This window comes from Labrus mixtus, chromosome 6, assembly GCF_963584025.1.
Source record: "Labrus mixtus chromosome 6, fLabMix1.1, whole genome shotgun sequence".
Taxonomy (NCBI): Eukaryota; Metazoa; Chordata; class Actinopteri; order Labriformes; family Labridae; genus Labrus; species Labrus mixtus.
Genome location: NC_083617.1, coordinates 6,947,471 through 6,963,375, shown reverse-complemented (window position 1 = coordinate 6,963,375; position 15,905 = coordinate 6,947,471). Strand labels below are relative to the sequence as shown.

The window sequence follows — 15,905 nt, the reverse complement described above, 5'->3', positions numbered from 1 at the left end:
AACGATTTTATGAAGGATGTGTTATTTGAAGTATTATTCACTATAAAGGTGGTATCTGATGTGATTTATGGGCGGGTGTGCTGTCTCTGTTTATCAGGCGACTTAAACCCCGCCTCGGCTCCTGCTCTTAGCCTGTCGTCAGGGTAACTGAAAGTTAGGGTGAGACAGCATTCCCAGCATAGTGACCGCCATCGACGGGCCCTGCAGTACCAGACGGGCGCCGTCACTCAGGTTTTCTTCCATTAATATTTACAGTCTTCGGTTTATTCTGACTGGTGGGATAACTGACAGATATTGACCAGGCTCTGCCCAGTGTGCATCCTCAACTGATTGATTGTAAGGCCAACGGCAGTGTTTTCTTGAGCTGCAATCCCTAAGGCCAAAATACTTGTGTGTGTGTGTTTAAGTGTTTGTGCCTGAATGTGTGTTGTGTGAGCGCATGAGACATTCTGCGTTTGACAAGAGCAAACTCCAGGCTTCCTCTAATCACCTCCATCTCCCTCCTTCCCTCTGTCTGCTGTGCCGTCACTCACACTGACGTCGTTACTGAAGATCCTTCGGTGAGTGGAGTAAACGTCCTCAGTGGGCTGTCTCACATCTAAATTACTGTCACCACCTGTCGTCTGCTTGTTGTGCCGTCTCTACTTTTCATACCATGACACACGGGGAGAGTAAAGATAATATTTCTAATCATACATAATCAGCATCTCCTGTAAAGCTCACATTTTCACACACTACCTCAACGAGTTACCGAAGCCGGTTTTCTCCATATACACTCCTGAAGATTTTGGAGAATTTCAGGAGGACTGCCCCTGAAATCCTCTTGATGTGATTGTTCAATTATGCACCTAATGGCACCTCATCGACTGTGGCTCAGTGGAAAAGTCGGTCGTATCTTATACGGAAGGTTGGGGGTTCGACCGCCAGCCACATGTCCGATGTGTCCTTTGGCAACACACTTAACCCAAAGTTGCTCCCCCAGCTTTGTTGGGGGTGTATGAATGGGATAAGCTAATGCTAATGTCCACTTGACATAGCAGTCTCTGCCATCAGTGTGTGAATGGGTGAGACCTGTGGGCTAAGTAGTCAGAAGAAGTCCATTAACCATTTACTTTTAGAAATGTTTTAATAGTAGGTGCTTATTGTGAATGATGAGATTTATGTCAGCTGCTCAACTTACAAAAAATGCCAGTAGTTCCGAGCCAGGTGTAGCCCTAGTGTCCTGTTTTAGATGAGAAGAGGGAAAGGTGGCAGCGCTCACACCTCAAGAAATCCCATGTCCCCACGACACTCAGCCACTGGCAGACACGTGTGCCCTTCAGACATCCTCCACACAGCTTCACACACACAGACAAACACAACACACCCACAGTGATCCCCTCTGTTCAAGCTGGTAACCCGTGATGACGGGGGAATCTCCTTCGCACGCACACACACACACACACACACACACACACACACACACACACACACCATGAGTCAGAGGGCAAAACAATAGAACAAGGTTGCAACCTGCATAGTAAAACACAGGAGCATTGTCTGGCTATCTGCTCCTCCCCATACTGATGAGGTCCGATCAGTAAAATGGAGACAGGCTGAGCTAATGGACAGAAAATCATCCTCTAATGCAGATCAGATGTTGTGAGTGACAGTACGTCCAAGCAAGAGAGAGGGAACAAAGGACGGCATGAAGCTCTGTCAAACTGCGAGACACTTTCTGTCAATCATTCAATCACTGATGAACATCTCTGACAAGGCAGCAGCTGATCACATCTGACTTCTTGTTTGTTTTAAACACAGAATCAAATGTTTTTTTTTAAACTTGTCACCCCCCCCCCTTGCCTTCTAATTTCTTCATCTTCAATCTCAAGTTCATCGACTTTACAGAGCCAAATTGTGCTCCGCCTTCCAATCTTTCAGTCTTTGTCCTCCTTCACCCTCGTCCCTGCAGGCATTTCTAAATGAAATGTGTTTACAGAGAAGAGGGGAGGGGGAGGAGAGAGGGAGGGTGAGAGTACCAAGGGAGAGGTGAGCGGGGCTTATTTTAATTAACGATCGGCCGGCCCTCGCTAGATTCGGTCAGCGATTAAAACTCGTTAGGATTGACTCGGGCGTCCAGGCCTATTGAGCGACGGTCTCTAAGCGGCCTGAGAGTCAGAGAGGAAGGAGGAAGGAGGAGGGAGGAGGAGGAGGAGGGGAGTGGGTCAGGGTGGGACACTGGAAGATGAGAATAAGGTGGTATTGGAGAAGATAAAGAGGAGCACATGGAGGCAGAGGCGGGATGAATCAGGACACCGCAGCCACTCTGTTACCGACAAAAATACATATGATATATTATTATATAAACTGATTTGTGAGCGTGGAGACAGAGTGAGGGGGAGGAGTGTGATAGAGTTCGAGAAAAAGAGAGAACGAGAGTGCAGCTTAAGTGGAGACTGTCAGTCAGATTATTTAGAAATAAAGCGGGGACATTAGAGAGAGAGAGAGAGAGAGAAGGATGGATGGGCAATTACTAGAAGTTCTTCTTTCCAGAGGCAAACATCCAATCCACTTTACCTTAGGATGCATGAATTTGAATGTCAAAAAGAACTCAGGTCTCAGGTGGGCACCTTCCATATTATTACAGGACCATGCTGATGGATAGGAGATGGCATTTGGGGCTCAAGCTTTTGTAACAAGGAAAATAACACCTTCAGACTCTCCAGGCGAAAGAGCAGAGCTGCTATTTTTGCTGCACAAATGCAACGCCGTCTTCAATAAACTAAAGATTTATAAAAATCTAAACGACTGGGGAGCCGGTGGCCTTGTGTTTAGTTCACCTGCCCCGTGTATAGAGACTAAAGTCCTCAAAGCTGGCAGCCTGTAAGCCAACCTGTGGCTCCTATATTCTCTCCTTCTTTCCTTCACTTAATGATGTAACTAGTGTGACAGACAAGCCTAAGTGGACCACTCCGAGCGTTCCTCCATGCAGGAAACCAGTCATCTCACATCAGCAGTCCCTGCACCTCGAGGAGGAGCGTGGAAGCCCAGAGAGGATCCCTGATGAGGAAACTTGTGTCACGCATGTCCCCCGCACATCACATGACACATTAAATCATCGCTTTTAATTAGTGCCAATGGCGGTTACAATACAAGCGACAGCTAAAACTGTCATGCCATGAAGGTGACTCCAGCTTAACTCCTCTCATAGGCTCAATTAAGGATCTGTTATCTGGGATTGGTTTGATCTAAGACTTGTTTATGCCTATTTATTCCGATGATTATGGGAGGCTTTTAAATCCTTTATAGGCTCCTTACACGCTCCAACTCGACACCTCTGCCCTCGTTCTTGGCGTCTTTTTTTGGCTGACAGAGAGGTCTATCCTGACTTTGAGCCCAGAAGCTCTCTAAATGTCAGAGATTTAATAAAGTACAGTAAGAGATGTGTGTGCCGTAGAAATTAAACGTCCAGGTCCAGCTGCTGCATAAAGCAAGAAGTAGTACTATGGCTGGTTAATTAATCAAAAAATTTAATCGAAACCGACATTCAGAACCTCTAACCGACGTAATCTTGCCCATGACAAATGGGTTCTATTTCTATTATTTTCAGGGCAGAGTCAGGTGACGACACGGCCAATCCGTGACATCTATCTAATCTTATCCAACTTGTGCTTGAGGCATCAAAATGAGTGACAGCATGTTTTCTTATATGAACAAATCGGAAAACATTTTAAACAGAATATATATTATGCAAAAGTAATGCTTTGACTTATTTAGAAAGCACACTTCCATGACACATATAACTATATTATAATTTTGGTTCAAAGCCTTCAATTCATTTTTTTATTTATTTTATTAGTAAAGGAGATGATGCACATTCAAAGGCTCAAACATAACAAAGGGATGATTGGCAGACTGGCTATGCAACTATCACTGATTCGGCCTGTAGATAACATTCTGGACTCTAGTGAGGGAAGGGATTATGACGGAGTGGAGATAATAGTTGAATATGCATATGTGGAAGAGGAACTATTGTGTATGTGTGTGTGTGTGTGTGTGTGTGTGTAGGTGATCTGATTCCTCTTGAGTGTGGCTTCTGAGGTGGAAGAGGAGATTACTGCACCACGCTTCTATAATTACCTCTCATCTCTCAGCCGCTGCTCTAAAACACAACGGGGAAAGCCAGGCGACCCAACACACACACACACACACACACACACACACACACACACACACACACGCACACACACACACACACACACACACACACACACACACACACACAGTGCGCGTCAGCTCAATGAAGCAGCCAGAGAGAGAGAGTTATTTCGAGAGGGTTACCTTTCAGTGGAGTTGTGATTGGAGACCACCCACACTACCTTTAAGCAACACAGGTCACACACACACACACACACACACACACACACACACACACACACATTCTCTCTCACCTGCACACACAAGTTGTTGTTAGCAAGAAGAATGACTCACCTGTAGCTGCCCTTCCCACACAAAACCCCCCACTTAAGAATTCTTTTTTTACAAATCATGGCCTCACTTCATTCTGTATTCTTTCATTTTAAATTTAATCATGCAGAATATTCCCTTTTTTTCATCCATCACACACACACACACACACTTACTTGCACACAGAGTTTATAACGGGACAGTTTGCGGTCAGCTGTCTTGCTCTATCATGAAAAGTGTCATAAACAATGGAAAAGCAATATTTCTTAACAGCTTAAGCTGCATCCCGTCCTCATTACGCTGACCTTTATTGGCAGGAGCCGGCCCTAATAACCACGTCATAAATATGAGGGCTAAGTATGTTTTCAAGTTGACGACGTCTTTAAAATTATGAATTAACAACGCGACTCGCCGCTTTGAGGAAGTCATTAAAAACTATGCCAGGAGTAAATTGCTCTGCCACACTGAGTGACTTGGACCCTCTCATGGTCCCCTCCTTTCTCCTCCCTGACTCAACTTTTGATGAAACAATATGACTGCCAGGGGAGAGTTACACACAAGGGCAGTAATGAGAAACTGGACTGAAACAGTGGAGACACAAACGGAGAAAGAGAGAGGACAGCGGTAATGCACAGTTGTGACGATACCATATACGATTACTTTGATGCAATAGTATAAAATTCAAACATTAAGGATACCAGTTTCGCTACCATGGCAACAAAAATAAAAGTCAGAGGCATCCAAATTTAAGAACTGTCTTCTTTTTAATTCCCAAAAGTGGAAATTCCCAAGCAAACTCCTGCACACTGTCTAAATTGCACAAATACATTGACTGGTTCAGTACAGAAAACAGTGTCACCTCCTCTGCTCTGTCTGCTCGTATGAGACATAAATGTAACGTTTTGCATCTTTAGATGTCAGAATGATCCGAGGAACTTCAGTTTTTGTCGTCCTGTGGATTTGAACGGACCACAGCTGCTCTCTCTGTCTCACTCTCTCTCACTCTCTCTCTCTTGAGGCGGCTTTTGGTAAAAGATATAACTGATGATCAAAATTTTCATAAAATTTAAGTTACTATCGATTACTATAATAAGGGAGATTGTAACATTTGTACACCTTGTATTGAAAACTAACATGTCAACATTTGTGACACTCTTGGGGTAGCTCAGTGGCAAGTGTGAGCCCCCCAATTACAGAGGCAGTGGTCCTCCAGGCGGTGGTCCAACCCTGATGCTAGTGCTTCCGGATTTTGCCAGTCTTTACATTTGCATTACAGAAAGTTTCACCTAATTCACTGCCACGTTATCATGCATAATATATCTTATTATCAGGTGTGTATTTCAAATCGATCTGCAATTAATTACCAAGCGAGTAGTGGATTAGAAAGAAGGAAAAGACACTCGGGGGGGGGGGGAGTGGCCAGGAGAAAAGACAGTCAAGCTGCTCGAGTGTGTTGTGAAGTATTTGCAAAGCTCTGCAAAGCTCCGTGTTTGTCCAAGCATGACGCTCAGCTCGCTGAGTGGGTTGGTCGACATGACTTACAATACCTACGTTAAAGCCTCATGGAGGTTTAGGAATTCAGCAGAATAAATTCTCCTTTTTTTTCTAAATTGCCACAATGGACTCTTGAAAAAGTGAGGCAGCAGCTTCTGAACTCACCCACACACACATATACACACACACACACACACACACACACACACACACACACACACACACACACACACACACAGTTTAAATCCTTTAGAGCACCATTTATTGATGCTGTTAAGATGTGGTGTTGAAGCAGTATGAAGAGCACCAAAGTCCACTTACAGTAGGTGGGATCAGAGTTTGAGGGCCAGCTCAAGTATGACGGTCAGTTCACCTTGTGGGCAGGTTGACTTTACACACACCACCTATATATCAAAGCCTGATAGAGGTTTTGGAATTCAGCAGAACAAATTATTTTTACATTCAACGATGTACTATTTAAAAAAGAAAAAAGGTGAAGCTGCACGCTTCTTCACTCACCCACACACACGCTCTCATACCTCCACACAGAAATATTCCCAGATAAACCCTGGCAGCAGATCCCCACATGCTCAGCACACATGGTTTCACTGAGACAATCTTTTCTTAATTTAGGATGCATTAAATTTGTGACAAAGCGCTGCTGCTAATGCGTGGACGAGTGCAAATGAGATTACACTGTCCCCGTCGAGCCTTGAGGCACACACAGCTGTCTGGACAGGCACACTTTCCTTCTGCAGGCCTGAGATGTGTTCAGGCATAAAGAAGAGCATTTCATTTAGGCAGCTGGCGCTTAACAGGCAAATGGTGCTCACATAAGCAGGGGGAGCTGCGAGCTAGAATGTGACAATGGGAGGCTGTGGTGACGGGAAAACACCTCAAGAGAGTGCTGAGCCCACAAAGGAGCACAGACAGAGCGCAGGTATGTGCACCTCAATGAACTGCTTCATTATGCCTATGAAACTGATGTGTCATCTGCACTGATAAATGAAAGATATATCACATACTCATAATGCACACAGAGAATAGGACAGTACATTATAGCTGAGTTTATTATAACCAAACCACAAAGATTTATCACAACCAAATTACGCACACATTTAAGCAGTTTGAAAATCCACATGGCAATAATAGTCTCAATCTGAAGTCTGCTTCGCTTGGCAGAGAAAACCAGCCCATTTATAAATCATGTAGACAGACATCGGCTGCTAAAACTCATGGACATATGAGAGATGTCTGTCCAAAAAGAGACAGTACAAGCCAAAACACGTTGAGCATCATCACCATTTGGACATCAGACAGGTGTCATCCAAACCGCAAGAAGCGCTTCTCCACAAAAAGTCAATATAGCAACAACAAGGTGGTCTCCCAAAGCTGAGCCAGGTCTGCATCTTCACATCGATATTGTAACTGATAGAAACCATTCATCAAAATTACGCACCATATTTAGCAACCACATGCAACTTAAAGATTCATTATGTGCATTTTTTCAGTCAAAAAAAATGTTGTACTGTTTTCCTTAACACTGAAATATAAGTAAGGATGTTTACTTTATTGGGATAAGACAACTACACCGGAAGAAAACTAGAATGGAGGCGAAAATTAAAGTCTGCCAACTTCCATTAAAACTTAAAAATAAATGCTAAAAATAAACTTCCAATGTAGGTTGCATAAAAAGCATATTCACGTCGTTTTCGTTTGGTAACGAGATGAATGGCGAACAGGTTGTAGCACCTGAAGTTACGTGAACCGAGCTCATATCTGATAACCAGCGTCACATAATGAATCTTTTTTTTTTTTTTAGTTCTGCAGGCAAACATCACAACATCCAACCGGTGTTTGAGCCGGTGTACTCACCGGTTAGCTGGTCGTAGGATCCGTCCAGCTCTCTGGAGTCAGACAAGCTTTGGTCGCGGTTTTTCGCCTTCATTTTTCCCTCTCGTGCGCCGGAATGTGGAACAGCTGAAAGTGTTTTTGCTTTTGATTCTGTTTGTGAAAAAGAACAGTGGCTCTGGTGTTCGCCTTCACGGAGGACGGCTACAGGTAGAGCACCGCTAGTAAGTCATCATAGGTACCGTCGTGAATTCAAACAAGATAGCCATGTAAGTTATTTCCCGGGTCTGTTTGTGTGTGCGCTCTCGGCATCCAGGAGCGGAGTGAGCCACGCGCGCTTCTTCTTGGTTTCCACTCTCCCTCACATGGGCTGGCACGCGCGCACGCACTCACTGAAACTCACGCATGCTCTCACACAGATACCTTATGTTTAGACCTTGATGTTTTTAATACTATGCTTGTATAAAACCATTTGTACTCTGATATTTAGGTACTATGTTTCCTCTATCGACCATATGGCTTTTTATTTATCTATACTGCTATTAAAGACATTTAATATTACATTGAATTAATAGAAAAAGAAGATGACTCCAAAGTCTTTTACATAAATTTGGTTTGATTATGAAAGCTCAAAACAAGTGTGGCCAAAATATGAATATGCCCGTGGGGAGTTCCCCCTAGTGGCATTAAGCCATGATTGCCTAATATAACATGTGCCTGTCAGGATGATCTACTTCAGTCCAGAAATTACTTAAATGTATCTATTGGGTGTTAATTTTAAGCACATTCCTAATTTAATTATCTCCTTGCTGTCCTTATTTGAATAATAACACTACTTGTCATCTCCCAACAATCATTGTTATTATACATATTTGTATTTGTCCCCTCTGTGCTGGATGTTGATGAACAATACTCCCATTCCTGTACATAGGAACTATACACGGACATTGTATGGACATTAAGATTTACACTGTGGCCGTGCTGTGAGTGAACATTTGACTATACTATGATATAATCTGTTTAACTGAAATAAAGAGAAATGTAATAAAAAATGTAAATTCCTGTTTTTTCTCCCCTTACCCCCAGCAAAATATCTGTCTCCATTCATACAAAACCTCACTCACCCAGTTACCCATCAGCCCTATTCCTCTGTGCCATTAATATCACCCTCAAATCCTCTCCTAATGTTCTCCACTGAGTCAGAGCTGTGTCGGGTGCGTACAGAGACATCAGCAGAAGCAACAAGGAGCTCGGTGCTGCTGCTGCCAGGCAGAGGTTCTGACTATATCTGATCTATAAATACTTGCTGGTTGTGGGAAGCCTTGTGCCTATCCCTTTTTCTTCCTCACTGCGTTCCATCGCTACGGCCTCGCCTCACTCGCCTGCTTACAGAGTGACATTTGGTCAGAATCTGTCAAGCAATCTGTCTTTGATACCATATTTTTGTACATTGTACCAGGGTTCACATCAATGGACTCTAAATCTCTCTAGCCATCCATCCAATTGTTTATCTCTGACAATTGTGATGTTTGTCGGTCTGTTACTGGGCATTCATGAATACAACTTTATGAATGTTGATCATGCTCTCTGCTGATTAAAGGCGGAAAACCTAAAGCTGCGTTTCCACCGAAAGAAGCCAGGACTTGAAGTTCCAGGAGCTTGAAGGTTCCTCAGGCTGCATGTTGTCTGTTATCAGCAACATCCAGAGACCTGTAAAGATTAGGCAAATAGGTCTGCTAATGTGAAAAGTCACACCTGTTGTGCACAACCTTACAGAGGACACACACATGCCATTTTATAATCAACTGAAATTTTCACAACTGCATAACTTTATTTCAAGTGATTGTTACTCTCGCAATTCATTATCAACGCCCTCTTTTGTTTTGCTGAATGCTGCAAGTACTCAACCAACGATAAACACTCAATGAGGCAATGGCCACCCCAAAACACTTTATTTTAAGTACTACCACAAAAGCAAGGAACATTGAGTTAACACTGAGTCACAGTCTGTTGTGAAGGAAACAAAGAGTTCCTCCAAAAGTTCCTATAGTCCCTAAGAAAAGTTCCTGGTGTGGAAATGCAGCTTAAGGTATGCTTGGTGAGTCCTACCTTATTCCCTATACTTCTCATCTAACCTGATATTGCAGTCGAGCTTTGAGACACGTGCCACTAAAAGCTTAGCCACATGACCTCATCTTCATATGGGGTTGAATTAAGTGTCATCTCTGTCACTGAAATCATCACTGAAGCATGCATTTGTGTCATGTAGCTGTCTTGTAATGCCGACATGCAAATGCACATTGCATGTAGCCCGTGACCCGACTAACATGACGTGAGCGTACAGCGCAGAGTGACAGTCACAGATAACAGTTCAGGAACAGTGTGTTGTGGGTGGTTTGGCTTCTAACATGTGAATTATTTTTTTATCTTAATTTTGTTGAAAAAAAAAAACAACAGTTTTAAGATATATATTTATATTTTTATATGGCTGGTTAGGCTGCTGTTGAAAGTTTGTAGTTTCTTTCACAGTGAGCAGAGGTCAGCTGTGGGGTCATGTTCATTACAAAGGACCCCTGGGCCACGGTATGCTTCAAATTAAAGGCTTCTGGGATCATAAGGCAGGCTCTGAACCTGAACTTTACACCTCTCCTTTTCATTCTTCCAAAAAGTAATTCTGTAACTTTCGTGTGTTTTACCAAGTGTGACTCTGTTTACGTCAAGACTGTCCAAAACGTCTGTGCCTTTGTCCCTGCCTGTAACATTTACTTGGTGTCACCAGATAGGAATGAAAGAGATCAAATGAACCAAAACGCACCTTAATGCACATATCTAGGTGGAACAAAATAACAAAATCTGACTTTTAAAAAAAAACTCCTGCAGCTTGATATTTCAAAGAATAGTTTTTTTGAAACATGATTCAGTACTCTGGCTGTTATAATGTGTGATTAGATGTTAATATTTCTGATTTTATGCACTGTAAGTGACATGTGGTGAAGCTGGGCTACAGCTGCCGATCCCTCCGGGGGACGAGAGTGAATCACCCATCAATCATCTGATTGTAAACACTATTTTGTCATTATACATAACATTTAGAATTTGCTTGTTTTGTGTGTTTGCCTTTCCAACTGGCAGACTAAAGGACATGTGGGTCTGACTGGCTATAACGACTCCTACTGGGTGAAAATGGCTGTGTTTGCAAGTGTTAATCACACAGTTTGTAGAATACACTAATAACTTTGGCTGAAGCCAAGTTTGTTTGGTCAAATATCTGAATATTACCTATAACACACAACAACAAACATTTAGGAAAAGAAGGTTTTGTAAGCACACAGGGGTGGATCCAAGTTATTTTTAGGAAGGGGGCAAAAGGGGATGCCTTAACAACTGGTCAGGAACCCCAAAGTCTGTCATTTGTTGTTTCTGAGCCTCAATTGAGGGTCAAATAATATCAAAGTCAGAGGATTGAATTTTTGCCTTTATGTCAATTTGTGTAGTTTGACACAATCACAATATAAAAAAAAAACTACAAGCAGAGAACAACATATTGGAGAACAGACAACATAATGAAGCGGTTTCACTACATGAATGAAGATTGTACCGGACTCATGCAGACAATCTATGGTCGTTTAGCAGTCGCAGGATATAAGAGTCACCGACCCCTTCCATTTGTTTAAGTATTTGCTGCTTCCACACATTGGCTCACCCCGATTTCACGTTACTAACGGGCTTGCCTGAAAACTTCAAGAAGCACTAACTGAGGTCAAATTTTAATTGGTGGAGAGCACAGAGTGGTCATTCATCAGGGATGTTCTCTTCATCTGTTATCACATCCTTATATGCTATTCGAACTTACAGCATACAAACAAACAAGGTTGGTTTATCTGAAATCATTCATATTTTGTGTGAAAAGTTTGAGTAAAAGGCTCAAGAAAAACACTGTGAAAGAGGCGACTTAAGGTCATGAGGAGTTAGATGTCCCCCCGCTAAGCTTCATTTGAACACTGCGTGCTTTAAATGCACAGAGGGAGGCCCACAATAACCAGAAGAGCTGCTTTTTCTGCAATCTAATACCAACAAAATATTTCACAGATACGGACAATTGGATAATGATTGGATTTCTGTGTGTGGTAAATGAACAGAGACAAGAAGCGGTGGATTCTTAATGAAGGCGAGGAGGAGTGAAACAATGACGGATAGAGGGGGAGAAGGGGGATCGATTCATGGTGCGTTAGAGGGGATTTAGTGAGTCAGGGCCAAAATAGAGAGAATCTGCGAGTCATTGTCGAGGAGGCTGTGTGAGACGACGCGGTTAGTGGAGAGGTCGGGACTTATAGACAAAACCAAGACGTGGGCATACACACGTGGTTGGTGTGCAGTGACCCTGAGACAACCTTCGTGTATCCTACAACAGAGCAGCAGATACCGGGCATGAAGCCAGACCGGGTACGGAGGTCTGCTGTTGTTTGGTTAGGGAGATGTTGTTCCATCCATATTTTTAACAGCGGAATATATTAAGGACACGAGAAGGGCCTTTTCATGCTTCTGATGCAACATAAATTCCCACAGTTTGGATTCTGAATTAACAATAATCTGTATATTAGTTGTTTCTCGCAGATTAAAAAATCAGATTATATTTGTGTATTGTCATTGTTTTGACAGTTTGAGTCCATGATCCGTCTCAGCATATAAATCATCTCTCTTGAAGATACATTTTGCAATTTACCGTTAGCTTTTTTTCAAAACTCAAAGTAAACTTGTCAATGTGCATGGACCATTTTAAGTAGGAAGTCTTAATATAATGGTTTAATTAGATGTTTAATCCCAGTCTACCCACAAATCCCACGTTGTCGGCGTCTGCAAATGACTGATCAAAGCTCGGAGTTGAGGAAATCGAGGGGCAGGAGAAGAATGGAGGGGGAGGAAGGGGGGGGGGGGGAGGAAAAGTCATCAAACTATTGAGATGCACCGTCTGGCTCTCACTGCAACCCCAAGGTGAGTCCACTGTCCTTGGCAACGCTCTCTTGAGCCAAACTGTATGCTGAATATTAATGGCACAACCCTGGGATTCCCAAACCGAGGTGTGTGTGTGTGTGTGTGTGTGTGTGTGTGTGTGTGTAAATCACAGCCTCAGTGATGCCAACTACGATCAAATCAGTCACAATCTGCACTGCATACTCAAAACAATGCAGATTTTTGTCTTTTCTCAAACTGTATGTTCTATATTTGTAGTTGGTGAGATCATTGGAGAGGAGCCAGAACAATTTGTCTCCTCAGCAAAAAAGTTGGAATAAAACGGATTAACTTGGAAACTGATGGTATTTTGAAGCCTTGAGCTGCCCAAAGTAAAGACAAAAAAAAACCCGTCTCCTTAAGCATTATTAAAAAGCACTTCAAACATCCAAGTGACGCCTCCTTTCATTATTCCCTTTTGGCCTCCAGTGACCTCCAGCTCATGGCTGTCAGCTGGGCCTCAGTCACATCGCCAATACTGACTGAGTGACTGATTGATGATGTCCAATGAGATTTAGACACAACCACATTAACAAAGCATGAACATTAGAAAACCAAAAGAAGAAAAGGGCCATGCTCTTGTCAATCATAAAAGACAGGGGATGGGATCTCAAGGTCACTCAGGATACAATATGTAATACGTGGTCCATTATAATGATAATATCTCAAAACACAGATTCTCAGATATTTAATATTGCAAGAAAATAATCTAGTGATACATCACTATATCTGATTTACTGAAAAAATTAAAAATTCCCCTCAAAAGCCGTAAAGTGAAGGATGACCCATAGACTTTATGAAACATGGACGTATGCTTGTTGACGTCACCCTCTGGTTACTGACGGGGAATTTTGAAGCCCCAACTATGGCGGTTCACATATTGAAAACGCTAGCTGGTAACAGGCCAAGAGGAGAACTGAGGCAGGTCTTCAAACCTCCTCACAAACAGGCACACAACATCCCCCGCCCCCACCCCCCATAAATTACATCTCAAAAGAATACCTGTCAATCAGTCTGTTTAGTCTCGGCGTACAGATCGTTGAGCTGGTGGTGATTTGAAATCAAAGCCTTGTCTGTCTGCATGGAGTGGATCCTCCTTGGTCTACCGGGCTAACGTGATTGCACCTGGTGTTGCAGACTCTCTGACAACTAGTTTAGCAGAAGCGTGTTGATTAGCTCGGTGCGAGCTAGTAGAGATGAGAACTAGTATTATTGGTGGTGGACAAAGTGTTCCATAGACTACAATTCACCTTCTTGTTGTTTAACTTGAAAAGGGAAAAGTAATGTTGGTATTTCCAAGATCAGCACCCTGTGGATGTGTTTACTGCCGGTGATATTCTTTCTCCCAGGATGCTACTGTGCTAACATTAGCTTAACCTCGCCCACCAAATTGATGTCAATAAACCTTAATGTTACGTCGTTGTCTGCTTTTTCGCATCAAGCAACAAAAATTAAGTCACTGTAACGGCGTTATTGAATCTGAAAATTAACTGGAAACACTATTAGTTACTGAAAATAGTAGAGGAGTTATTCCCAACACTGCTCATCTTACATAAACAGGGGGAAGAAAACAACCAGTAAAACAAATGGAGGCTCATATGACCTTTAAAATAGAGAACCAAAAATACAACATGATTTCAGAACCACCTTTTTAAAAGCTTGAATATGAAAAAAAAAGTAATACTATTGAAGTGGTTAATGCTTTGTGGGATTATATAAAAAAAAGTGTAATCCCACAAAAATACTGCAGTTTATACTGGGCTGTGATTACTGCATAGCCCTTTATGTGCAATGTGCAGAGACTTAGAATTTAAAATCCACTTTTATTCTCTGTCTTAGCGTCAATCACAAAAGGTTTTGATTGTTTCGAGCTTAATCTTGCTAAAGTCATGACACAGGGGACAACAAAAGATGAGTGCATTTCATTTCTGTTTCAAAACCAATCCTGTTATGATCATATCTCCAGGTTCCTCGTTCTAGGAAAAACACATTACCTCAGTTGAGCACACTGAGACTATTTGCTTCTCCATTTCACACATTTTTCCTGATCTAAACCTGAAGATTTAGTCGTCAGAAAAAGGCTCAAACCTCTAAACTACACCTAAACTTGTAATCTGATGTGCCATGTGTCTTTAAAGACTATAACTTTTATGTACAGTTTTAAAAATGACATCTGCAGATCATCTCAATGTTCAAAGATTCATTGAGTGATTTTGACCCCCCCGCCCCCTCTTTCACCTTTCAACTGTTTATTCCCGTCTCAACTGCTCTCAGATTATTCTGTTTTCATCAAACTCGATGCAGCGTTAATCCAAACTGACTTTCCGCTCTCGCTCTGTCCCCGTCGTACTGTAATTCTTTCATCTCACTATCTGTATGTTTCTGAAGCCCCGTCCCCTCTCTAAGCTGGAAATATGTGATGACGCCATTCAGGACAGGACGTCGGTGTGACCTTCAGATAAACATAAACGGATCCCCTCTCCACATCTGTCAGATTTGTTTTGTTTCCTGTATTCACTATTGACTGTAATTGATTTTATTTTGTTACTTGTGCTGTCTCGGGAGAGGGAGGATAACGTAACCTCTGACCCCCAGGTATACGTCTGTTATCCCTGCGAGCATTTAAAACCCTGTGATAGCTTCTGACAGATGTCAGCCGGGTCGCTTCTGCAGACGTCACCTCTTGCCTGAGGGATGGCATCCTCGGAGACAGAGCGGCACACAGGCGCACAATCATGCCAGAACTTGATTGTCATGTGAGTAGTGAGTTTGTGACAGTGTGGGCGTCTTTCTGCCTCACTCTAATGTATACAGCTTGTGTTTTTGTTGCAGTACCCCCCATAGAGAGCAGCTGAATAATGTCGCATGTCTTTAAGTTTTCTGGCCTGGAGGAAAGAACACCATGCAGAATAAAAAAAAAAACCCTGTATGAATTACTCATGAGTGTAAAGTGCATGCTTTCTCATGCTGTCTCGTTCACGTTCTTCACTTCCTCTCTGTCTTTTTTTTTTTTTTTGCCCCCCTTCTTGCCACCTACTTTATTCCTGCCGTGTGTCCTTGTGGAGTCCGTCCCAGACGTGTCCTGATTGTCCAGACAGTCGAGC

The 15,905-nt window shown here is 42.6% G+C and overlaps 2 protein-coding genes across 3 annotated transcripts in view; both read right to left on the bottom strand.

The window, feature by feature from the left end:
* The window catches only part of LOC132975284 (Kv channel-interacting protein 2-like), a 115,293-nt gene extending 100,159 nt beyond the window's left edge, over positions 1-15,134 (bottom strand). For both annotated transcript variants that reach the window (XM_061039739.1, XM_061039743.1), the window contains exons 1-2: positions 15,123-15,134; positions 7,816-8,093 (exon numbers count right to left, since the gene is read on the bottom strand). In XM_061039739.1, the coding sequence (XP_060895722.1) occupies positions 7,816-7,888 (73 nt within the window). In that variant the 5' untranslated portion in view covers positions 7,889-8,093; positions 15,123-15,134. The remainder of the gene's footprint in view (positions 1-7,815; positions 8,094-15,122) is intronic.
* Positions 1-15,905, bottom strand: part of prom2 (prominin 2) — a 173,796-nt gene that overhangs the window by 53,353 nt on the left and 104,538 nt on the right. The gene's annotated exons all lie outside the window — the stretch shown is intronic.